This window comes from Zootoca vivipara, chromosome 10, assembly GCF_965207765.1.
Source record: "Zootoca vivipara chromosome 10, rZooViv2.hap1.1, whole genome shotgun sequence".
NCBI lineage: Eukaryota > Metazoa > Chordata > Lepidosauria > Squamata > Lacertidae > Zootoca > Zootoca vivipara.
The window spans coordinates 15,933,559-15,959,633 of NC_142593.1; the positions used below are offsets into that span (position 1 = coordinate 15,933,559).

Consider the following 26,075-nt stretch of genomic DNA (forward strand, 5'->3'; position numbering starts at 1 on the left):
ATTTCAAGAAATCAAATTAATATAAGCCTGACTTGTTCCTTACAAAAACCACAAAGCATCAGCCAGTTTTCAGTCCTGCTGGCTACTGGGGTCTGTTTCACCAACACATTTTGTTGAGGGAATGCTCTGATGAACCTCACCACCCTGCTCATCATTAGACATCACCTAGCTCAGGCTTCCTCAACCTCAGCCCTCCAGATGTTTTTGGCCTACAACTCCCATGATCCCTAGCTAGCAGGACCAGTGGTTAGGGATGATGGGAATTGTAGTCTCAAAACATCTGGAGGACCGAGGTTGAGGAAGCCTGACCTAGCTGATGGATAGGAAAATGGCAGGTCAAGATTGGTCTGTGGACCAGCCCTAAAGCAACAGCAAACTGGGAACCTATAGGCATGTCTAAAATATTTAGAAAAAAAACCAAGTGAAATCTGCCTCTCACAATAAATAAGATGTCTGGATAATTTGATGGGGGGGGGACCAGTTTTTAAAAGACCTTTTATAAGTGTTTCAAGTTCCTGCAACACAAGAACTGTGAAAGAGACAATTCATCAGAGCTATTCAGCTGACATTTTCAGGAACTAAGGCAAACTTTTGAAAACAGGAATGTAGGAGGCTAGCTAGTGAAGCACTAACAATGAACGGTATGTTTCTTCCAGAAATCAAAGCAAGTGAGAAAAATGGACAGTCAGAAGAATTTTCTTTTTTATGTCTCACATTGACAAGTCAAATACTGTTAGACAACCAACAAATTTCTCTCCACAACTTGAATCATTCATGTGCTTTAATGGAAGCTGAATAGACAGAATAAAACTGAAGACAGATTTCCCAAAGCACCATAACCACATGTTTGAGACTTTCAAAAAACCCTAATCACTACCAACAGATGCTTTGCTATTCTGTACTTACTAAAATGATAGGTAAATGAGATCAGTGAACTATTTTGAATGCATAAGGTCAAGGCTAAAGCTTTCCATTTTAAGATGCTTTCAGGTGCTTTATAACCGCCGAAGTTAATAATGTAGGCCAATATCTTCCAACACTATAAAAGTATTTTTGAGGCAACAGTACATATGGTCCACCCATTTACAAGAGTGAACACAAAGAACATTTTGCCACACAAGGCTGACTTGCTAGTGATGATGGCAGGTCCTCAGGTCATAGGAGAAGGGATGTGTTCTGTTTAGAAGTGTACACTTTCATGAAAGCAGCACTAGGCTCCCATTAACAGTTTAAAGAGACAACCTATCTCATTGCTCTGGTACTGGGACCTGACCCTCCTATTCCAACTCTTGTGTTTGTTTAGCACTGGCAGCAATCAGTACTGCTGTGCCAGTAAACAATGCTCTGTGCCCGATTCATCTGTGCTGCAAAGGAGATGATAAATAATGGATTTGCTAACAACCTCTTATGTAGGATCTTAATGTTAGCATGTTGAACAAGCAAAAACACAACACTATTAAAGTGTTATTGAAATCAAGTGGAAAGAACTGCATAGCTATACTCTATTTGCTGGAATAGGCTATTTTTTAAGCTGCAAATGGCACAAGCCTCTCCTGTGCTGAAGTTAAACCAGAAGTACATAGGCTGCATGCTATTGGAAAGAAGTCAAGATTAAAGTTTCAGGTGTGACTACTGAACTGGTTTACTTAAAACAGTTTTTCTTACTTTACAGAAAACTTGTATTTGAGATCTCCCACAAGTTGGACATTTTTATTTCAATATTATGATTCATAATAGCTATTCACAACCTTAAACTCCAATTTTGGCTGTGCACATTTTTTTTGGAAACCAAACCCAACCACTCATTTCAGATGTTACATAACTCCAAGCTCAAACCTAAAATGGTTGAGTTCCTGTGAAGGTAAATTTATTTATTATCCAGGAACCTTATACACCAATCCATGCCAGGAGGACAGGGCCTCATAGAATAGCTAGAAACCTGTGTGTGTATTACACACACACATCATGTAGGCAATAATTTTCAGGAACCTTCTTCAAAGCTCACAGCAACAGAACAGGACTTAAAATATTTCAATAAGTCATATCCATGGACATCTCATTTTGTAATTTGCTACTTAATTTGAGATGCCCTGAAAAATACAAACCATCATGATTCAACATGGAATAATGAGTGAATGGGATATGTTTTTAATTATTTGTTAGATTTATATTCCAGCTTGCCATAAAAAAGTGTCCATGGCAGCTAGAACTGAAAACACAATAGGAACTTAAACCCAGACTTATTACATTGCACCTACAAATGATTCTGATGTAGTCACATATCAGTCGTGGCACAATTGTGACTGCACTAATTTCTATAATCAACTGCTATAAGACTCCAAGCATGTATGGGAAAACTCACCAATTCGCTGCACAAGCACACAAAATCCTGACCAAACGAATAATGCTTATAACACATTTATATTACCAAATCATTTTATAGGAAGATCTGCCACAAAATACTGCAGAAACTTCAAGATTAGCAACTTGCAATTTGTTCCTTTTCCATTAAAGCAGGTCATGGAGGTGTCAGACAACAGTGACAGTCATCTCATTTCCTATAATCACCATTACAACACTAGCTTAGTTCCCACCTTTGTCACTATGGCTATAGCAGAGAACCACTTAACAGAGTCTACTGAACAAAAGCAATGAGATCTCTATATAAATGCAAAGTCAAAATGATTCATTTGTACTACTGTGAGGAGTGAGAATGCTCTCACCAAAATTAACAGCAAAAATAAACGGTGACATTTTGTGTTTTACAATGTCCTTCATGAAGATCAGCAGTGCCTGAAGTTTACCAGTATCAGAAAAATACTCATGAGAGCACTTGTAAATTACAACAGACATTCCTTTCCTTTACATGGATGTTCAACTCAGGGGTTTTTTTTAAAAAAATCAATCTATTCTCTCAACAAGCCAGCTTTGGGAGATTATTATTATAGTACTGGATACGATAGTAGGTATTTTGGACTGATAGCTAAAATTCCCCCCTGCAAGGGAAGTGGATCCATTTGGATGGGCAACCCTTAGAGACTGATGGAAACTATTCCTTCTGAGCTTCTTCTCTGGCATTGTGCAGCCCAAGTGGCTCCTTGGTATTCTGAGGAGCTATGGGATATGAAGCAAGCTGGACAATTAGAGTGCAAGAGGTACAAGTCTCACCATGAAGCCAACCAAACTCCCATAATCATGCATACCATGTGGCAGTGCAAACAGCAAAGAAGTCACATTTCACAGCCTGCATTGCATCAGTGGGCAGCAAGTTGAACTATCTTGCATGGTCTGGAGATTACAGACACACCGGCTGTAACACTTTTACAAGCACCAAATAATGTTCATTTTGCACTTGCAAATAATCATTCACTTTGGAGCTCCTTGCCCATTGGCATTAGGCAGGTACCCACACTTTAATGTTTTCAGCAACTGCTGAAATATTTTTTGTTTAACTAAGTCTACCAAAAGATGTAAATGCAACAAATATTTTAATCTGTTGTTTTGTTTTAAAATGTGTATTTTAAAAACTGCTTTTATCATTCATTTTAATGCATATTTTATATTTTATGCAAACTGCTTGGAGATTTTGATGATTAAATGGCAAATAAATTTTCTTAAATAGTCTCTGCCTGCTCACTGTGAACTATTGAATCCCAGTTCTATCTCAGCCGCCATTAAAATCGCTCAGTATGAGGAAAGCATTTCGCTTCTATTGTTGTCTAGTACTTGAGACAACAGCATGCTTTAGCTAATCATGACTATGGCTGGACAAAAATATGTCAGAAACCTTTTTGTATCAGTGATTTGTAATTATCAGTGTCATTCAGTAATAAAAAGGAAGACCCTCAATTATCCTTGTATAAGCATTAGTGAAACAAAGTACAAGTGTTGCTAGGATTATGGGAACAGCAAGATTAACCAGTGGACCAATATGATTGCAATTAAAGAAGCAAGAGCTACTTGGGTCCTTATTTTAGATGGAGGAAAGGGAGAGCAGAATCTTAAGAGAACTTCCCATTTGCCACTCAATTTTCATGAGGAATTGGAAGCCCATCGAAAAGGGTCAGCAGATTTCAATGATTAGCTTTTATGCATACACATTCTGTATTTACTGTGAGAAGATTGCTCAATTTTGTCATCAATACCGCTAATACAAATTCAATCCCCTCTGATATGATGGAGCTATAGATACACTTGCAATGAGAAAAAGCAAGCAGAGTATAGAATCACAAGCTACTTCTGAACATGCACTCCAATTCAGTGAAAACCTTCCAAGTGGAAGATGTGAAGGAGATGCATGCGTTCAAACCTCAGCACTGAAATATCTTACATCCAGACCCTGAGAGAACAAGGTCACTCCTGCACAACCCATGTACCACTTAAGAGTTCAGTTGCTCTTGTGGCATTAACATATCAGATACATGAGGAAATGGAAAATGCAGCGGCCAGGCATCCCATTTCCTGGCTGTTTAACAAAAATCACCTCTAAAGGAACCAACAGCGCTGATAATCTGTTTGGGGTGGAAGGACATCTGCACAAGCATATTAGATATATAATAGCCTACTATACCAAACCTTATTCTTGGTGGCATAAAGCTTCTTTACATATATTCCAGTAGCATAATATTTTGCAGATATTCTACAGTCCAAATTCATTTGGCCCCAATGTTATTTCTATCACTAACACTGAGTGTCATTCCGTCTATCAAAGAATCATAGAGTTGGAAGAGACCACAAGGGCCATCCAGTCCAACCCCCTGCCAAGCAGGAAGACTTATCAACTCAGTCAACTATACCAAACCCTTCCCTCCCAAATAAATAAATAAATAAAAATCCAGATGAGTATTTTTCTACAAGCATTTGTAGAAATGAAGTGAAATTTTGTGTGATCTTTTTCAGTAAGGATAGTATCACAAAAGGAGCGTGGTTACAAACTTGGTTATGAAGTAGAATTTTCAGCAGAAAATTACACACGTGGCACATGTGTCCAAGGATATAAAGATGTGGAAATATTCATGCAAATAACAGAAAATACCTGTACCGAGCCACCATGTCTGTCAGCTGCTAGGTGAGCTCTCAAGTGATGGGGATTGGCCTGATGGGGGTCCCAAGCTGCCCTGTGGTCTGTCGACTGCCAGTTATACAATGCATTAAGCATGCATGGAAGAGGAGGAATAAGAACCCAGAACATATTAAACACATCATGCGGCTAATCAGCTGTATTCTACATTTTTAAAAAAATTACAGGAACACAAGGGCATCTATGCACATGTAGCATTATGCATACATATGTATTTGAATACAGAAAGACACATGTTTAAAGTTTTTTTAAATATAAAAGTAATTGAAATTGTTCAACAAAAACTTCAAACATGAAACCCCATGCAGAATAGGAATACTTGGGGACATTAGGGGCAGGATAAACTTTGCTTTCTAAAAAGCTCACTTGAATGAGGTGTTCTTAGAAACTGAGATCTACAGTACTTCCATAGCATGCATACTCAATACAATACAGATTGTCATAGATACATTGAATATTTGAAAGCTAAAATTCAAACCTGCCAAAACTGTTTAATCCAAAGCTTAAAGCAGAAGTTAGCATGAGAAACTTAATGTGGTGGTTTACACTAAGGTACTATTTAATTTTTCTATACAAAATGTAAGAATAAAATGAAATTATTTTGACAGATCCACATTTTTACTTGTGCATCAAGTCTATTAAGTACACTGAGTCTTGAGCCAGGCTGCACAAACCTACTCATTTTATAGCCACAAGTTACTCTCAGTTTACTTTTATCCTTAGGCTTGGGGGGAGGGGGGGAACTGCTGAGGGAAATCACAGAATAGATGTAACCAGGCCAGGCTGCTACCACTAGCTTTGGTTCAAAAAAATACTGGCAACTTTGAGCTACAGTTAATATTTGATAGCATATGTAATTCTTAATCAGCCCTTGTTGTAAACATAATCATATAATTCAAATAAAAATGACAGAACCACTTCAAGAAATACAAAATATGTGGGGACAAATTCAGCGCAAGGCTAAGCAGATTGCTCCATCAGAGCAAGCACTTCTGCTCGCCTGATGGAACAATCTGCCCTCTCTTCCCCACATGCACTGTTCCAAGATTTCTTTAGGGGGAGGTGGATGCCCCATTGAGTTAGCTAGCATGGGCTTCCCCTAGCAGGGTTTGTTAGCTGAATCCCACCCACGAACTCTAGAGAGCTCCATGAACTATGAGCAAACACTGAACTAATTGTTTCAGGAACAGCTATAAAATTATACTATACACCTCAACAATTGGATGCTTTTGGTCACAGCAGCAACTCCAATCTCAATTAGAATTTTTACCAACAAGAAGCAAGTATTATTCCTGAGCTAGTACCATTCCCCATCTTCTACAGAGCTCTTGCTAAGAAAAGATAGCTAGCAATGACAGCACAGGGAAATCTAGGCATTCCAAAACCTTTGCTCACACCTGAAGTTCAAGCTGTGTCTAAAGACTTCATATCATTCTTAACAAGAAGCTACATTCTGTAGACTGGCAAGAAAACAACCTTCAACAACAGTAAATGGATCAGGGACAGGTGAAAGGCAATGTGTGCCCTCCTTCCAGGCCCTCGAGGCAAAATTCTCCTCGCCCCTGGATTTAAAACATGGTTATCATTACACAGGTAAATAACAGTAACCACAGAAGACTAACCAGAGTTCCTGCTAAATCAAATTTAAAAACTGAGTTTGATGCTGGCTTCAAATCCTATTTTAATAGGAAGCCTTGTTAACCATAGCAATAGTTTAAGTCAGCGCTGATGTAATGATTAACCATGGTGAAAGCAGGTAGGAAAATTCAGTCTGAAAAAGAGACTGGTGTGGAGGGATGATCCAATATGCACTATCTTTGAAGTAGCTCTTCAATATGCCTCCTCTGATCCAGGAAGTCTCTCTCACACTTCTTTTCTCTCCCTTCCTCATGCTGACACATAAACCTAACTACATAATAAAGCATTGAACAGTACATATAGAATTACATACACAGAGTATATTTATTTAAAGAATCAAAAGCATTGTATCAATAAAAACTGTACTAAGAAAGCAACATCTGTTTTACTGGAAGCATGAACTAAAGCAAAACTATGACAGTACAAATGCACGTTGACAGACAGCATACCTGATTTTTCGACTGTTGCATCTTATCTCTGTGAGGATGTGCTTCTCTGTTGGAAGATATTGCAGGATCCGAATGGATTGAACCCACTGGAGTAGGCTACAAACAATACATTATGTTGAATACTGGCAATATAACATAGTAGGTTTCAAAGTTACCAGCATATATTTTGGAAAACTGGCTGAAAGGGCACCTTAAGTTTACATAAGTTAAATATTAAGTCAGTCACAAGCCTTGAAGCCTTTGGCAAGAAAGAACTACTATCACACAGAGGTTTTGTAAGCTACTGACATTGATATATGTGAGTAAGAAGGCTAGTTACTTTGTGGACCCACCTGCAAGACTAACTTGAGGTTAAAGTATCCTTTTTTACACTTTCAGGACACATATCCTTCCAAGCCAACAGAAATGCACACTTGGAGAAGAGGGGGGCACAATAAGCAATCTCAGCATCTCTCCAGGTTCTACCCCATGGGGCAGCTGAGAAGTGGGGGGAAACAGACAGTCCAACTGCAACAGAAAAGCTCCTGGTGTCTTTTTCTTTTTTTCTGGAATCGTTCCTACAGGGCAATTAATGGAAGATGGCAAGGAGTGGGAGAAGGGGGGCAGTCCAACTAGAGCAGGTTTTCAAAACATCAGAAGTACACTTCCATTACACAGTTTAAACTTATTACCAGGAAGTAAAACACAACATTTTACTGGAAGGCTAAATGCAGGCTATCTTGATAGTTGTGCTTCAGTTAATGTCCTACATCAGTAAATGTAGCAAGTGTAGTAAGAGGCATCTAACAACTAGGAAGTTACACTTGCCATTTAACCCTATCTGAATTTTGTGGATTTAATATACAGTGGTACCTCTAGTTACGAACTTAATTCGTTCTTAACCTGAAACAGTTGTTAACTAGAGGCATGCTTTTGCTAATGGGGCCTCTTGCTGCCGCTGCGCCACCAGCACACGGATTTCCGTTCTCATCCTGGGGCAAAGTTCTCAACTAGAGGTAACTCTTCCAGGTTAGCGGAGTTTGTAACCTTAAGTGTTTGTAACCTGAGGCGTTTGTAACTAGAGGTACCACTGTATTGTGAACACTGTGGCTTATGAGAACACACAAGTTGCCCTGATATGATTAAACATACATGTTTTATAGGCCACCATATTGTCAAACTTAAAGAACATTGATTTCAGTGCTAGTTTCTGTAAACAAGACCTCATTAGGCTCCTTTGATTAGGCCAACCAAACATAACAGAGTGGTAGATATATACAAAGGAATGTGAAACAGGATATAGCTTTTGTAGTTCCTACTGCTAAAGTCCTGCTTACAGAGTAAACAGTGTCCTCTACACACTCAAAAGGCAAGACAAATATAACCCAAGTATTCTTTTCAAAGAGAGAAAGGTCCTATGAAATATCTGCCTACGGCTTCAGGAAAACAAATTAAGGTAATAGAGGATACAATGGAGTCTCTTCTATAGTATCTATGTATTTGCTATATTGCAGAAAAGTATATTATATGCTAGCAGATATTCTGTTTCAGGGACATTAGAAGAGTACTTGTTAAATTGTACACTTACCAGCTGTTTACCAATCCAGTCATATTCATAATCAAACATATAGCCCTTCCGATCAAACAAGTCTGTAAAGAGCTTTCTTAAGTAGTCATAGTCTGGTTTTTCAAAAAAATCTAGTCTTCTCACGTAACGAAGATATGTAGCCATTTCCTCTACATGAATAAACAAATAATTTTAAATATCAGTAAAAACAGAGAACTGCTACTCTAATTACCAACTACTCTAATCCTTAAGTATTTTTACAAACTGGAATTTAGTGCAGAAAAGGGGACTAAGTTTTGGCAATTGACTTAACCAAACACAATGCACTATATGTGGGAAGCGCCTTTGAAAATGGCCCAGAAACCTCAGCTTGTCCCAAGTAAGTCAACAAGACTGTTGACCAAGACAGGAATATGTGATCATATTGTTCCTTGTCATTTTCACTACCTTTCAGTCTGTTTCCAGGCACACTTCAAAGGGCTGGTATTAACTTTTCAGGGAGGTGCATTCCCAAAATACCCTATCAGATGCTTATTAAGGTTATCAGCTTTGGAGACACCACAAGTTTTGTAAGATGTTCCATAGCCAAATATTTTGCCAATTGTGAGATCGTTCTCAATATGGGATATTGGACTCTTAGCGATGAAAGCCCTTTTGGCAGCTACATAGTTGATTTCTGACATCTCCCTCATGAATTCACTACATGTCTACCAGCCACCAATTCCATGGTCAGCTTCATAAAATCTATTAGAAACAACAGTTCCTCTTACATAGTAGGCAAATGAAAAATGTGGGGAAGCACAACAAACACTGAAACCTGTTTCCTCACCAATATGCTAAACATTAATTAAACCAAAATGGTAAAGGTACGAGGCAAGAGAAAATATGCACGACGGACATCACAAATATGAGCATGATGTAGCAACTTAATTTAGTGAGCAACTTAAATTTGGCAGTGTCATCTCTATACAGACAGTTCTTTTACAGAAGCAATGATTACCTGGAAAGTTCTCACACAGTACTTCTATGGGGGTTGCTCGCTTTGTGTCTCCAATTTTCTGATACCGTTCTTTCAGTGTATCTGCCTAAATTTGAAAAGATATTGAGTTGCTTCAGAAATATTTTATGAAATTATGACAATACTTGAGCAAACAAAATTCAAATAATTGGCACACTACCTTTAAGCCTTGCCATGGAAGACTGCCTCTTAAAAAATACATGAACATATGACCTAAAGCTTCCAAATCATCTCTTCTACTTTGCTCTGGAAAAGTAAAGTTAAAATGTTAAGACTCCAAGTTCTGAACTTATTCATAAGAAAGGAATTATACAAGATGCACAGCTACAAAAATATATTTGCTATGTTCTACAGCTTTTTCTCAAGTATAATTTTAGGTTTAAAAAATCTTGGTAAGATAACAAATTATTCTTTACTTATCAAGCCTTTAAAAGTGTGGAAATATGGAGTATAAATTTAACTGCTACTCCTCTAATTAAATTATATATTTAAGTAAAAAAAGAGCTCCTTTGAAAATGGACTGTGTTTTTGCCATGTTATAGCAACAAGATGTTGGAGGCTTAAACCTGCAAGAGTTGTGTTCTAGAAAACCAAGACACACTATTCCAGCTCTCCATATTCTTGAATGCAAAAAATGAACTCTGCCTATTGATTTCAGAAACACGTGCTTCTCTTCCCCTGCACCCGCCACCTTTTTTTCTTTTAGGGAAGTGTGGAGAGTTTCCAAAGGCTGCATGCAAAACTTCTCACAGCACCCTTTCAGGACCGGGGAGTGGGGGGGGGGAGAATAATAGCTATGAGCACCACTTTTAAGTTCCCCCCAGTTTTATGCTGTATTATGAAAGGTGCCTAAAACACGCTGTTCTCCCTTCTGAAAAAGCAGAGAATTTCATACATTGGCTTCTGAAAGCACTTGTGAAACTGCCATGATTCTAATCTTATACAAATTCTAGAGCAAGTCAAAGAGAAAGCACCATCTGCAGTTCTCAAAACACTTTTGAGTTGTTTTGATCCGGGAGGTTTATTCTCTTTCTGCAAAAGAATAAATAGCAAGCCACGTCCTCCAGAACACAACCTTTAAAACACATTTAACCATATGAGAGGCTGCCTGTTCACTTGAACTCTTCCAAGGTCCTGCTATAGGTGTCCCTGCCCTCAGTTTAGGCAATTGCAAAGAGTGGATAAGACACTTTTCTGTGGTAGCCTTTCATTTTTGGAACTCATTCCACAAGGCTCTATGAGGCACACAAGTTTATATTCTTGGACACACTAATTATCCGGGGCTTTTACTTAACTGGGTCTTTACTGCTGCTTCTTTTTATGTAGCATTGATAGTGGTTTGTTTATTTTTATTGTTTCATTTCTATTGTTATATTTATCTGTTTTGAATTTTGTAGCGTGAGCTACCTTGGACACAAAGTTACAAAACAGTTGCTATTAGCATTGGGTTGTATGATGAATCACAGCCATCATGGTTGGAATGGGAAAGAAGTAAAGAGATAACTCAAAATGAAAAGGTACAGATGGTATGGAGGTATGGTCCAAAGGACCATGTAGTATCTGTTCTCACAGTGGCCAACCAGATGCCAATGGAGAGCCCACAAGCAAGAAACGAGCACAACGCACTCACTAGTGTTCCACAGCAACTAGTATTTAGAGGCATACTGGACTAGCAGCCATCTATAGCCCATCTATGTGCTCCATCAATCCCCTTTAAAAGCCATCCAAATAGGTGGCTATCACTGCATTTTATGTCAGTGAATTCCGTAGTTTAACAATATGCACTGTGTGAAGAATTACTTTTTTTGCCTCTTTTGAATCTTCCACCATGCAAGTTCATTGGCTGACTCTGGTTTCTAATATGATGCAAGAAAGAAAAATAATATCTCTATTTCTCTACTCAATTTTACACATTTCTATAGGTAAAGGTAAAGCACCTCTGGACAGTTAAGTCCACCTTACTTATCTTTTATTTCAAGTGAAAAGCCCCATACATTGTAACATTTCCTCATACGAGAGCTGCTCAAGTCCACTACTTAAATACAAAAGCAAGTATTTTTATGCTCAACATGCACACAAGTACCCTTCGATAAAACAACAAAGCCTATCTGAGCTACAAAAACAAGTCATTTGCAAAAGTGATTAATATGCACAGATATGGTCAGAATTCTAGTGAATTGGCTAAGTTTGTGTTCTAAAAATAAATACATACCTTTTCCTAAATGTGTATTTATACTCATGTATCTAGCAGTTCCTGTAAGGCTTTTGTGTTCTCGGTATGGTATGTGCTTCTTTGTCTCTGGATCTATATATTCTTTTGCCAAACCAAAATCTATAATATGAATAATTTGTTGAGTTTTGTTTCCTGGTCGTCCTATTAAGAAGTTTTCAGGTTTTACATCTCTGTATATTAAGTTCTTTGAATGAACATATTCCATTCGAGAAATCTATTAAACAGAATGAAAGAAAGTTTGTTTTTACCACAACTATAGTAACAGAACAAATAAAAACAAAAATTGCTGTATCTTTTCTGTCTTGAAAGAACATGTTTCTTCATGGGTCAAAATAAAAATGGAAGCTCTTCTTTCACTGAAACTTCTAGCTTTGGTTGAGGTTGCAACAGCAGGCACTCTTTTATGACTAGTGAGCAGCTAAATGGCCTAGCACGAACAATAAAACACATGGACTCCCAAGCCTCTTTGCTGCTTCCCAGTCATTTTGCTGCTGCTCTACACTGAACTTAAGCCATGGTTTGGTTTACACATCATCTGCACCCAGGCTCTCTCCAGACAAGCTACAAACTGTAACAAAACTTTGCCCCATGATCTATGATTGATGGTTTGCCTAGGGAGACCTAAACCACGAGTCAATGTTCTGATAACACGTTAAGCCAAACTACAACACAGCAGCAAAACACCTGAGAAGCAAAGCAACAATGTTCGCTTCTGCAGGAGTACACACGTTTGCTTTTTAGTGCTGAGTCAGTGTGTGTGTTTCAATTACTCTTTGTTAAACTAAGTAGTGCTTGCAGTCTGTCCATTAAGATTATTAGGCAACCACTTTTAAACTTTAATGCACCTAAGGAAAAACTGGCCAAGATGACAGTGTATAACACTTCTCAGAAAAAAGAAACTTGGTTTTTAGGGAAAGGCTGCAAAATTTATTGTGAAGAAAATGGATTTGTGATAATAATTCAAACCTCTTTAATAAAACCCCAGCACTGCCTTGTAAATTAAATGGGTGCTGAATGGACAGACCTCAAAAGATTATGAAAATCTGCACTTGAATTACATAGTGCAGAAACAGGTACTGAATGTAGTATGCTGAAAATCAGTTTCTAGGTAGTACAACAATTAAAATGAGCCTGAAATATGAAGACTAAGTGGACTAAGTGACATTTCAGAAACCCAGACAGGGTAAGGTCCAAGAGAGGACTCCTGTGGAAGAAGAGTTTGCCCGGGGGGGGGGGGGGAGTTGCATTGCTGTTTGGTCCTTTCCATGAATAACAGAGACAGAGCAATACAATTCACAAAGTTCAGATTTTCTACGTTCAAATGGTTTTCATCACTGAGCATACAGCATCCTCAATTATATTTCATGTTAGATCTAAAGGTAATGGTTTGTTTATTAATGTGTTTAGTTAAGTATAAAGATGTGGCTTGGATCCAGAGTAGCCCCTCTACAAACAAAAGGGCAATTAGTGAAAAGCAGAGGTCGTCTCTAGTAAAAGGGGGATGGGAGGCAATATTTGCTGATTCCCCCTCCCCCCTCCAGCTGTCTTCCACAATGTTCCAGAGGTTATTCCAACTCTTTGAAGCAGGTTTTTAGTGGAATCTATGTGAATCATTTGCCCTCCCTTCAGTGACTAGAACTCTGCTCATAGGACCTCCATAGCCAACCCTTTGTCTTCATGACATCGAACACTACTTTCACAGAGAAATACAGTGGAAAACAACCATAATAAGTTTTAAGCAACCAGGTGACACATTCTTTCTGCATTTGCTCAAAGAATATCCAGCTAATACTGACTGAATGATTATTTTAAAAAGAAAATAGAAGTATACTCACCAACTGTATGGCTATCATAAGAACAGTTTTTAGAGAAAAAGTCCTATCACACAAGTCAAATAAATCTTCCAAACTAGGTCCCAGTAGTTCCAGCACCATAGCATTATACTTGCCACAAGGGCCAAAATAGTAAACCTGAGGTATTCCATCTGGGAAAATGAAATGTAACAGTCATTTCAACACACTTTTGTCCTAAGAACCATCTCACATTTCAACTGGAGAATAATTAAGGCTATCTTACACAAAAATTTCCACAGACTTTAAGCTACTTATCACTATTAAGTTTCCTGTTTCAGGAAATATTTGATTCACTAAATAATTCTTAAGTTCTCCCTTTTCATTGTAGTCTGGGCTGTACTTGAAATACTATACTGAAATACTTGGTTTTGTAATCCTAGGAATGTGTAGACTTAAATGTTGGTATTTAATTATTTGCTATGACAGGTTGCCAGTAATTGTGCACAATAACTTAATTACAAGATAAACATCCACACACAAGGTACACAATGAACTTTATGAAGCCCAATCTTACGGTATCTTGCAAAGTCTAGCACATTGTCTACTTCACGGTTGTCGTGCACCACTGCCATCAAGATAAAATATAAAGTTACAACCAATGAATTTTAGTATTTTTACCAGAAGATGCTAGAATTTCCAGCATTTTGCCCATGTTTATACTGAACATTGTCCATCGTCTTCTGTTTGCTACAACAGAACCAAGGTTCTGCAGATTTCTAAATCCCACAAACTGTATCTATGGAGCTCAAGAATAAGCACTTCACAGTGCATGAGATCAATCAAGCTACCCTGAATCTAATAATACATTGCTCTTTCAGAACGTGTAGTTCAGACCTAAAACATTTATCTGGTTTGGGCCAGCGACTCTGAAAAGTAAACGATCCCAGTGGCAATTTTATGAAACATTATCTAGAAGAGCATGAAATAGTGTATTGGTGATAGGCCTGCACTGTTATGCAGCTAACTGTGTCTACTCAGAAATAAGTTCAACTGAATTCAATGGCACTTGTGTGGAAGTAAATGGTGTTGCAGTTACAGCCTTAGGTAATCCTCAGAGCAGACCCACTGAAATAAATGAATCTAAGTTGGCTATCACCATATGGATATAGGCAGATTATTCTAACTCGGTTTATGAACACCTCGGTTTACGAATTTTCGGTTTACAAACGCCGCAGACCCATCTGGAACGGATTAATTCACTTTCCATTACTTTCAATGGGAAAGTCCGCTTCAGTTTATGAACGCTTCAGTTTATGAACAGACTTCCGGAACCAATTACACCCATGCTTCGGGTTAAGTACGCTTCCGGTTGCGTATTCCGTGGACCCGTCTGGAACGGATTAATCTACTTTCCATTACTTTCAATGGGAAAGTTCGCTTCAGTTTATGAACACTTCAGTTTATGAACAGACTTCCGGAACCAATTGTGTTCATAAACCGAAGTACCACTGTATTGTTCATTCTCAGGGGTACATCAACAAGATATGCCTGGGCATCTCTTACTATCATCATCATCATCATCATCATCATCTATCTGTTATTACTATCAATAGTGGTTCAAAATCTGGACTAAAAGCTGTATGCCTGTGTTTATATAAAAAATGCTGTAAGACCCCAAATAAACTATATTTTCCAACAGCAGATATACAAAGCTATAGTGCTTCCTAATGCTCATTAACCTAGTATACCAGTTTTCATTGGGCAAAGAAAAAGCTACAAATGATTTGTGGTGTGTTTTATTCAAAGCATGTTTCGGAGAACATGTTTTCTGTGAAGAGCCTGTGACCCATGGAAAACAATCAAGTGCCATAATCAAAAGTAGGCAGTGCCTTTGGGGGGGAGGGAATCAGTGGGAGTGGTATACAGCATAGCTGCCAAATTTTCACTTTTCTCGCGAGGAAGCCTATTCAGCATAAGGGAAAATCCCTTAAAAAAAGGGATAACTTGGCAGCTATGGTATACAGTGGTACCTCTAGTTACGAACTTAATTCGTTCCGGAGGTCCGTTCTTAACCTGAAATTGTACTTAACTAGAGGCGTGCTTTTGCTAATAGGGTCTCTTGCTGCGTCGGCACGCTATCCCTCCCCTTCCTTTCTCTCTGATCCCTCTGTCAGTATTGAGAGAAAATACTGAAGCACAGTAATGGAAACAGCTTGTGCAGAGATACCAGAGGTTGCCTGCTTTTCCCATTCAACCTTTCCCCAGATAGCTACAGAACATATACAAACTTCTACATCAAGCAGAACTGAAAAATCAAGAACAAGCCTAAACCTATTGTCATATGGGGCATTTTCATCTATCTTGCAATAGGTGGAAAGTGTGTGCTGGCTTAACAATGCTCCATTAGTCAGCAAGCAGCAGCAATGTCTTCTGCAGACACAGGACACTTCACAGAAAGGCAGGCCCTGTTGGCAGAAAATCCCTTCCAAATCAGGTGAGTTTCCCCATGCATTAAGGCAGGCAGCTGGGAGCCAAGTCACATTTGCTCATGAGAATCCAACACTGTACTTGTTACTGATGCTGGCCAAAACCTAATGACATCAAGAAACAGATCTTGATAAGATCAGATACCAGGTACATAAAACAAACAAAAACACTTCTTCACTGGAGGTATTTAAGCAGAGGCTAAATGGCCACACAGCTAAATGGCTGTAGTTGTATGCTGCATTGCAGACCTTGCATTGAACAGGGTACTATACTAGATAACCTCCGAGAACCCTTTCAAATCTAATTCTATAGATCTAGTAGCTGAAGACAGTTTCAGTCACATGCCCTACACTGGATATTTTTGATGTTATAGTTGAATCCTCAAATGTAGCTACCCATCATGCACCAGTATCACTATGCTCCTTTCATCCCAACACAATAAAGTTGGGGAACTAGTGGGCTGGATGCAGCCCATGGATCCTCCCCTTCCAGCCCACAACACCCACTCTTTGTGCCACCCCCACCAGCAGGTTTTAGGCTGAAAAAAAACTTCTTGTTGAAACCAATAGCTGACTTTATGGGGGCTAGACTTGTAGAACAGACCCCCTCAGTAACACCAGGTAGTTTAGGAAAGTGTCTGAAATCTATCTACCTGATACATACAGATAGAGGATGCTGCTAATGACCAACATGCAAAACATTTCTACTGAATAATATATATAAAGTACTTCATCATATTAAGCTGTTTTGTTGTCAAAGTTAACATCTAGTTTCTTGTTCACAGAACTATGAACTAAACATCATCAAAATACAGTAGAAAATACAACAATGTCCTCTGATGCTTCACTGCTGTGGTTCAAATTTAGGCGGCCAACAATTCTCCTACAATCTCAACTAAAACTCTGACATGAATGTAACCAGGTTTAATAGACATCTTCTTTTGTAATAGCAGTATAGAAGATATAATCATAAATGGTTTTGTCATGTACGTACGCTAAGCTCAGTTCTTGTTCTAGATTAAAAATATTAGCAACCTAAGTTTCATTAGTCTGGTTCTCATAATAATAATAATAATAATAAATTTTTATTTATACCCCGCCCTCCCCAGTCAAAAACCGGGCTCAGGGCGGCTGACACCAACAGAACCACAATAAAACATAAAAACAATTAATTAAAATACAGATTAAAATACAGTATTAAAATTTAAAGTGCAGCCTCATTTCAAGTAGGCCATAAGTGGCTGACACCAACAGAACCACAATAAAACATAAAAACAATTAGTTAAAATACAGATTAAAATACAGTATTAAAATTTAAAGTGCAGCCTCATTTCAAGTAGGCCATAAATCCAAGCCATGAGGCAACATTTTTTCACCTTCACCGCATCAAGCAGTTGGTCCCTTACCTTTCCCACCCCGACCTGGCCACAGTGATCCATGCGATGGTCACCTCCAGGCTTGACTACTGTAATTCGCTCTACACAGGGCTGCCCTTGAAGCTGTCCCAGAAACTCCAGCAGATGCAGAATGCTGCAGCGAGGCTCCTCACGGAGTCCCTGCCATGAGAGCATATTCATCCAGTGCTTTTCCAGCTGCACTGGCTCCCGGTGGAGTACAGGGTCAGATTTAAGGTGCTGGTTTTGACCTTTAAAGCCCTTTACGGCCTAGGACCCTCGTCCTAGGGACCGTCTCTCCCAGTATGCCCCGCAGAGGACCTTAAGGCCCATAAATAGTAACACCTTAGAGGTCCCGGGCCCGAAGGAAATCAGATTAGCCTCAACTAGAACCAGGGCCTTCTCAACACTGGCTCCGACCTAGTGGAACGCTCTGTCTCCTGAGACCAGGGCCCTGCGGGACCTGATTTCTTTCCACAGGGCCTGTAAGACAGAGTTGTTCCACCTGGCATTTGGCCTGATCCCCTCCCCCATTTTCCTTTCCCTTCCATATGAGGCTGCATTTTAATTTTAATGTATTTAATCTTGTTCTTAAGTTGTATTTTAATCAGTTGTTTTATATTTAGTGTTAGCCACCCTGAAACCATGAGTAAAGAGCATGTGAATAAACCATGAAACCAGGTTCTGCCAAAACAACAAGTCAAGCTATGACTTGTTTCTTATCTAGCACGGCAGGAGTGGAGAGAGAAGGTATACTATTTCAGGATAGTATACCAGCATTCTGCTTGCTCTTGTTAAACCACATTTTATTTTAACTCCAGTTTTATATGATTGGCAAGCCAGGCATTCATCTACTGCAATCTGGGACTGGAAACTTCATTTTCATACATGCTATGATATATGTTGGTCATCTTGGGTTTTGGAGAACATGCAACATCAGCAAGCAGAACATGGAATTGATGCAAAACCTCTAAGAATGCTCTTCGGCATACTATTTCTTACATAAATTATAGCAGCATATTGGATTTGCAATATAATTTCAATATAATCAAACCTACTACTTCAGGGGTTACCACTATTATTAAAGACAATGAGGACTAAGCAGTACTGAAAGAAGTGACAAGAGATTTGGTGAGACATAACTAAATAGAAATGAGTGAACAACCAATTCCTACTGCTTCCAGAACACTAGTTTTGACATCTTTATTTCAGTGGATTCCAGGTGGATTTTTAAGAACTTCAGACTCGACAAATGTATGAGGCAAACACTTTCTATTCCCTACATTTCTGGCTTCTTGGTTCCTGTCATTTCTACGGGGGGGGGGGTTGCATTTTCTTATGGTACGCAGGGTAGAAGTTATCCAAAGAGAAGTACTGTCTAAATTTATTATAAGCTACTGTGTAGCACCTTGTCCTATGACTTTTCCATAATGATAGGTATAAAATACACGCTTGGAAGACAGCCAGTAAGGTTTGCACCCAGTTCTGGTCATGGACAACAACAGAAGCATGCTGAACACAGGTGCCTCTCCAAAATATTGCACTTTGGTCTTTTGAGCTACATTTTATACTACTCACATAAGGTGAAAATAAATGATATATATTGCAATATGAAATTAAATCTCAGCAACACTTTCTCCAAAGCAGCCTTGTAAGGATGGAGGTACCTAACTTTCACTGGCACTCTGAAAAATATATTTCCACAGGGTAAACACAAATGCTGAACACTAGCTAGAGTAAAAGAAATCTGAGCGATTTCAACAGAAAATTGTCATCTGTGACTATTAATTGTACCTGTGACTATTAATTGTACCTGTGACTATTAATATAAACCAAAATTGTACCTGTGACTATTAATATAAACCAAGGACATTAAATATACTTATGTGTGACAAAATGCACAAATATTTATATACCAAATTGTGGGACTTTTATTAAGCAATCTATAACCTCATTATTGTAGTATTTAACATTATGCTACAACTTGCTAAATTATACTTACCACCAGATCCTAACTGCTTGTAGAATCTGTATTCCAAGTGCAGCTGTGGTGCTCTTGACTTCATTGGCTCCTGAAGAGACCAAGATTTTGGAATTTAAAAGTCAAGTTCTCAACTCAACATGTTAATGCGACTGCTATCTGAAGAAATAACTTTCCAATTTCCTTTCCTCCAAGAGAGACTTTGACAATATTTACTTTCTTAAATCAGTTTATCACAGTGCAAGACTGACAATACAATATTTACACCTCATTTAATTTGTACTCCATACTGCATATAGAACTGTCATTTCAAAACTGTTTCTTTAGGATTAGGAAGAAACATTGGACTCAAAAGGCAGAATTAAAATATACAGTATGCAATGTCTGGAGGTGCTGTCAATTTAGCAATTATAGGAGTAGAAATCTCAGTTTCAAAGGAACACAAGCCACTAGCAGCCAGGAAAAACATGGGCACAAAAATGCACCTTCCCATCTACTGCAATAGTAACTTCCCCAAGTGATCCTCTTCCAAGGCAAGCAACTGTTTTGAGTGCCCCCCAACATAAAAATCTTGCGTAAGGTCAATGAAGACAGTATTTATTTTCTCTTCCTTGATCCTCTGAAACAGGGAGAACCACTCCCCTCCCCTTTTCTTCTAGTCCACCTTTTCACCAGACACCACTTCAGTAAAAGGGTGGAAGAAGAGGGAGACACAGAGATTATTTCCTTTCACAGCCAAACTCCCCAGATTTTTATCACATCTAATGCCAAGGGAGATTGGGACAAATCAAAGTGTTTGTGCTTTCCCTTTGGTTATTAACAATTTGGGGGGGGGGGTCTGCAGTACCCAAATATGTGTGTGTCCAAAACTTAAGGCATTAGATATGGAATATAAAGAACAGTAACTCTAAATAAAGTATTTAACAGGAGCAAATCATAGGCAACCGGAAAGCTTAGAAAATATGGACCAATACTACAAGGGGGCAGAACACAGATCTTCAATGAAATGCTGACACTCTTGACCCAATCACAAGATTGACTAGAAACGGTCATCAGAAGCATAGGCCATATTGTCAACTTTCTATCTCCTCCAGAGGCTTGCCTCATAATCTTAAAAAAGTAGGCTTTAACAAAAATCTTCCTGACAGCGAACTTGAAAGAAAATAATTTCTTGCTCAGATCCAGTATTTTTGTGTTTTCTACTTGATTATACTAATGTTAATGGGAAAAGGAGAATTGCCCCCATAATATTCACAGGCAAAAAGATTTGTTGACTAGTAACTTGACCCCTAAATATAGTAATCTCACCATTGTTCAACTGGCACAGTGAAGCATTTTTCTCCTAATGGGAAAAAAGTGTTTGTTTCTGGTTTTATAGCAATGCAGGAAGCATAGCATTACTTAAAAGTATTTAGCACAACAGTGTGGAGGCTGGAATTCCAGCAGCGGTTTGGTGGGTGGGTGGGAGTCAGAAACAACAATAGTTTCAATAGGATGCAATTTCAAAATGCCCCCCCCCAATGGAAACCTTAATTAGCAGGAAAAAACTATGGATTTTTCTCGTAACTAATACAACCATAGAAATTATGCTAAGGGTTCACTTTCTAATGAGAGATGCAATGTGATATTTCCTCAAAAGCATTATCAGTTGCTAATAATCCCACTTACAACGCAGTCCTATGCTCACAAGTCAGTATCATTGAGTTCAATAGGGCCTACTCCCAAATAATGGTGAATAGGATAGCCTCAAAGGGGGGGGATGGGATTATTCTGTAATTTATTCACCATTAAAGATTTATAGACTACAATGCTATGATAGTGAATGAGAAATTATTATTATTATATTTATACCCTACCAGCCACTGTGGGTGGCTTCCAGTGTATCTAAAAACATAATACTGTAAAACATTACACATTTTAAAAGGTTGCACATGTTTTTCAAAGCACAGGGAGAAACTACCCAGATAATCTGTTTAGGTATGAGCTTTGTAATAGCAAGAAGTTTCTTTTTTAGTATTTATCACCAGGACGTTAAATTGCCATTTTCTGTGGGGCTGTGGCAGAGGAAATGAGCATGTGCTGGTGTTCCATGTTGCCAAAAATTGCTTGGAAAAATGCTGGGCCCATTGGAGTGCTGAGCCAGTCATCTGAGTAGAAACAAGTAGCTTGAAAATATTAAACTATACATATTAGCAAAAAGCTTTGGTGAAAAGTAGTTATGGTAATTATTAATAAATGTCAACTTACCAGCTTAATTGCCACATATTCATTTGTATACAAATTTTTTCCTTGAAAGATAAGAAACAAGAATGTCAGATTTCATACCTCTGCAATATATATATATACATGGCAAAACATCTACATTTAAATAAAAAGTTGATGAAACTTGCCCGTTTGCTTCAATATGAAGTGTCAAACTCTTATTGACCATTAAAAATCAACATTTTATAATTTCAAGCTATACTGGGTATTAAATACAATAAAGCTAGTTAAGGAAAACAAATTTGCAGCAGCTTCAGACACACCCTTGTTCCTTTATCTATTTGTTTATCTTTCAGCATTGAAAATTGTTACTTTAAGAAGTATAGCCTCTTTTAGTTTATACGGATGGGAACTAACAATTACACACACAGAAAATCACACCACACACAAAATCACAACGCTTAGGGGATCTCTCACTCCCCCCCTTGCAGACACCAGTGCTGAAATAAAATCTATTTTGGAAATTGGATGAGAAATGGGAATGGTTTATGGGATGCACAGGAATCTGTTGCAAGTGCCCCCCCTGGCCTTACATAAATGAAGGGGCAGTTTAGGATCCAAGCCATAGTAAGTGTATAATCGTATCTACATTTTATTAACACACAATGATGAACTATGAACAAATGAAATACAATACAGTTTAAAGAAGCTTAACTGATTATTTTGAACATACACTGTTTATTAATTGTTTAATCGACCATAAACAATTTCTGAAAATCATTCCAGTACGAACAATAAGCAAACCTAAACAAGTTAATGACCTTAGGGGGCCCCTGAGCATCAGGTCCAGTCGTGTCCGACTCTGGGGTTGCGGCGCTCATTTCGCTCTATAGACCGAGGGAGCCAGCGTTTGTCCGCAGACAGCTTCCGGGTCATGTGGCCAGCATGACAAAGCTGCTTCTGGCAAACCAGAGCAGCACACGGAAACGCTGTTTACCTTCCCGCCGGAGCGGTCCCTATATATCTACTTGCACTTTAATGTGCTTTCGAACTGCTAGGTGGGCAGGAGCTGGGACCAAGCAACGGGAGCTCACCCCGTTGCAGGGATTCGAACCGCCGACCTTCTGATCAGCAAGCCCTAGACTCTGTGGATTAACCCACAGCGCCACCTGGGTCCCTTATAACCCTCTTAATGACCTTATAACCCTCTTAAACTGTAAAGCCATGATTAAAGTGTTTAATTACAACTCATATCAACACAATTTTCCCTAAGATGTTTGCTGCCCTTTAATTAAAATTATATAGAGATATTACAAAATGTACCGTAGTTAAAGGATTGCAGAGTTCTAACTAAACAACAGGGGAGGGGTTACTTTTTTCTTCACTAATGTAAAGTAAAAATATCAGAACATTGCACTTATTAACATAAAGTTACGCATTCCAACAGAAAGACAGACTTTGCCTATTTTTCCCAATGCTGTTTATGCCACTTAACTGCTCCACGAGTAGCTTAACTTGAAAGGACAAGATGGGATCTCTGTATTTTAGAATTTCTGTTTTGTTGGAAGCCGCCCAGAGTGGCTGGGGGAACCCGGCCAGATGGGCGGGGTATAAATAAATTATTATTATTATTATTATTATTATTATTATTATCAATGATCATAAATTGTATTTTAGCTGGATTTACTTTTCTATTTCTAGAACTGAAACAAATGTGGATATTTCTAAGCCAATGAGGAGCACTTTTTTATCCCAATAATTTGTACCGTAGTTTCAGTACAGTATGACAACAAAACAACTCAAACAGGAAACATTAGTCCAGTTACACAGAGTAGACTCCACAACTTTACAATTACAAGTCCATCCCCACTGTGCAATCTATGAGTACAAAAACAAAAATCTCAGGGACACTACTTATTGACATATCCGCAGGAGCACTTAACTTTGATGGGCAATTATTTTAAATAAGTGACCAGTTCAGCATATACCGTATTTTAATGTTAGATAGAACTACTGAAGTTCATCCCTTCCAAAATTTAGTTTATTAACTATATGTTCCATTAATCAATGTTTCAGTATATAGTCAAAACCTAAAGCTATTTGAGGTTTATAGAAAGGCAAGATGACAACAACAAAAATAATCATCAAGCCTTCCACTATCAATGACACTTTGCTATTTTATCTATAAATAACAACAAATAGTTAGAATCACTATGACGCTTTTAGCGTGAAGCAAGAGGCTAGATAAATGCCGACATCATCCAAAAAGAGTTACTCATTTTTCCTGCCAGACACCTGCCCCATAAACCATAATCTCAGATGATAGTCATATTGGGTTCAGGTAATACAATTTTGTCACATCATGGTAGCTGCCAAAAATAAACATGGCCCTCTACTGCTTGGACTTATTCTTGTGTCAGTAACAGGTGAATATTTTGCTCACAGTTATATCCACCATCAGAGTCTTTCATCCTTGAGGGCTACTGGCACGGCTGTGGGAGAAATAATGTAATCCTGACTACTGAAATGATTGGGACAATCTGTATGTTATTGCTGTGATGTAATGAATCTGTTTTTCTTTTTTGCTAACTGGTGTGTCAACAAAGTATTTTACAGTTAAAATGGGAGAAATTTTGTGAACCAGAAAAGAGTATTTTATTGGCTCATGGCTTCTTTAAGAAATGGTAGAAAGTAGCATAGGTGAGCCAGCTGTTTCCTGCCTTCATGAGCAGCTGCTCAATCATAGCCTCAAAGGTTATGAGAAATGTGGAGCTAGAGCTCCTTAAGGAGTTGGAGCAGAGCCCTTTCATTAGCTTTATCATTAATCATACTCTGAAGAAAAAATATACTAAAGCTTTTAGTTTCTAAATCTAAACACATTTACTAGGGAGCAAGTTCCACTGAACACAGTGGAATTTGCTTCCCCGTAATAGGCATAGGTTTCTGCTGTATGTCTTATATGCGGAACAAAAATATTTACTAAAACAAAACATATCATAGGCAACATGCAAGTGAATGAATGAGCTGTGGTCTAAAGGCGGAGAGATGAAGCTCTCTACCCAATCCTCCCTCTATCAGCCTCTTCTGTTTCAATGCTAGATCTGGAAGAGAGTACTTTGCTGCCTCTACATCCAGTGTAGAGTTCAAAAGGGCATCCAGACAGAAAGATGGAACACTCTATCCCAGGGGTCCCCAGACTTACCCGCCTTCGGGCCGGAGAGTGCACGCACAGTGGGCCGGAGGGTGGGGGAGTGCGCGCCAGTGCGCATGTGCACACCCATTTACTGGCGCGGTGGCGCGCTTCCAGGCCGGGAAAAATCGCCGAAAATTGTTTGTGCGCATGCGTATGGCCTCCCCCGACCCGGAAGTGCACCTCCCCCGACCCAGAAGTGCACCGGAAATGACCTCTTCTGGGTTGGGAGAGGCCCATACACATGCGCAGAAACGATTTTCGGCATTTTTTTCCCGATCTGGAAGTGCGCCGCCGCGCAGCGCGCCGCAAGAGTGGGCGGCGGCAGCGGGGGTTGTCGCGGGCCGGATTGGGAGGCCAATTGGGCCGCATCCGGCCTGGGGGCCGTAGTCTGGGGACCCCTGCTCTATCCTATTCACTAGTAGCCCCCTGCATGTGTTTGCATGTGGCATGGAATATAAAAAGTACCCTTCTCCAAATCCAGTACAGAAACCAAGGGATGTGCTATTTGTCTCATCCCGTGGGATGCACTTCTATGCTGGACATGGAGGAGTGAACCCCACTATTATCTACACATGGCATAAAAAATAAACCTGTAGTTTTATTTGTATTGTGCTGACGTATTTCTTTCACATAAAGCATGACCCTCTGATGTCAGCCCCTGATGTCAGTAGCAGGCTAGTAATTTGTGGGCTTGTTGGGAAGGCTGCATTTTACATTTGGTGAAATGAGAGTCAGTTTGGGAGTATGATGAAGACAGCTTCCAAGACAGATGTTCTTTTAGGCACTAGTGCAATACAGATGGCACTGGTACATGTGCTTAGATAGTATGGCTTGCTCTTATTCATTTCATTACAGAAGACCACTTTATAGAAAGTATTCCCTTTACCAATTGTAAGACATGGATAAATTTAAAGATGTATGTCAGGCATCCCCAAACTGCGGCCCTCCAGATGTTTTGGCCTACAACTCCCATGATCCCTAGCTAACAGGACCAGTGGTTGGGGAAGATGGGAATTGTAGTCCAAAACATCTGGAGGGCCAAAGTTTGGGGATGCCTGATGT

General features: G+C 39.0%; 1 protein-coding gene across 9 annotated transcripts in view; it reads right to left on the bottom strand.

Annotated features, from left to right (window-relative positions):
• The window catches only part of CSNK1G3 (casein kinase 1 gamma 3), a 51,472-nt gene that overhangs the window by 13,443 nt on the left and 11,954 nt on the right, over window positions 1-26,075 (bottom strand). For 5 of the 9 annotated variants that reach the window (XM_035099622.3, XM_035099620.3, XM_035099621.3 and 2 more), the window contains 9 exons: window positions 21,866-21,906; window positions 19,640-19,709; window positions 13,800-13,948; window positions 11,944-12,178; window positions 9,892-9,977; window positions 9,714-9,798; window positions 8,735-8,883; window positions 7,168-7,263; window positions 5,036-5,131 (listed from right to left, as the gene is read on the bottom strand). In XM_035099622.3, coding sequence (XP_034955513.1) covers window positions 5,036-5,131; window positions 7,168-7,263; window positions 8,735-8,883; window positions 9,714-9,798; window positions 9,892-9,977; window positions 11,944-12,178; window positions 13,800-13,948; window positions 19,640-19,709; window positions 21,866-21,906 — 1,007 coding nt within the window. The remainder of the gene's footprint in view (window positions 1-5,035; window positions 5,132-7,167; window positions 7,264-8,734; window positions 8,884-9,713; window positions 9,799-9,891; window positions 9,978-11,943; window positions 12,179-13,799; window positions 13,949-19,639; window positions 19,710-21,865; window positions 21,907-26,075) is intronic. The other 4 variants (XM_088652710.1, XM_088652709.1, XM_035099624.3 and 1 more) reach the window with 2 other exon arrangements.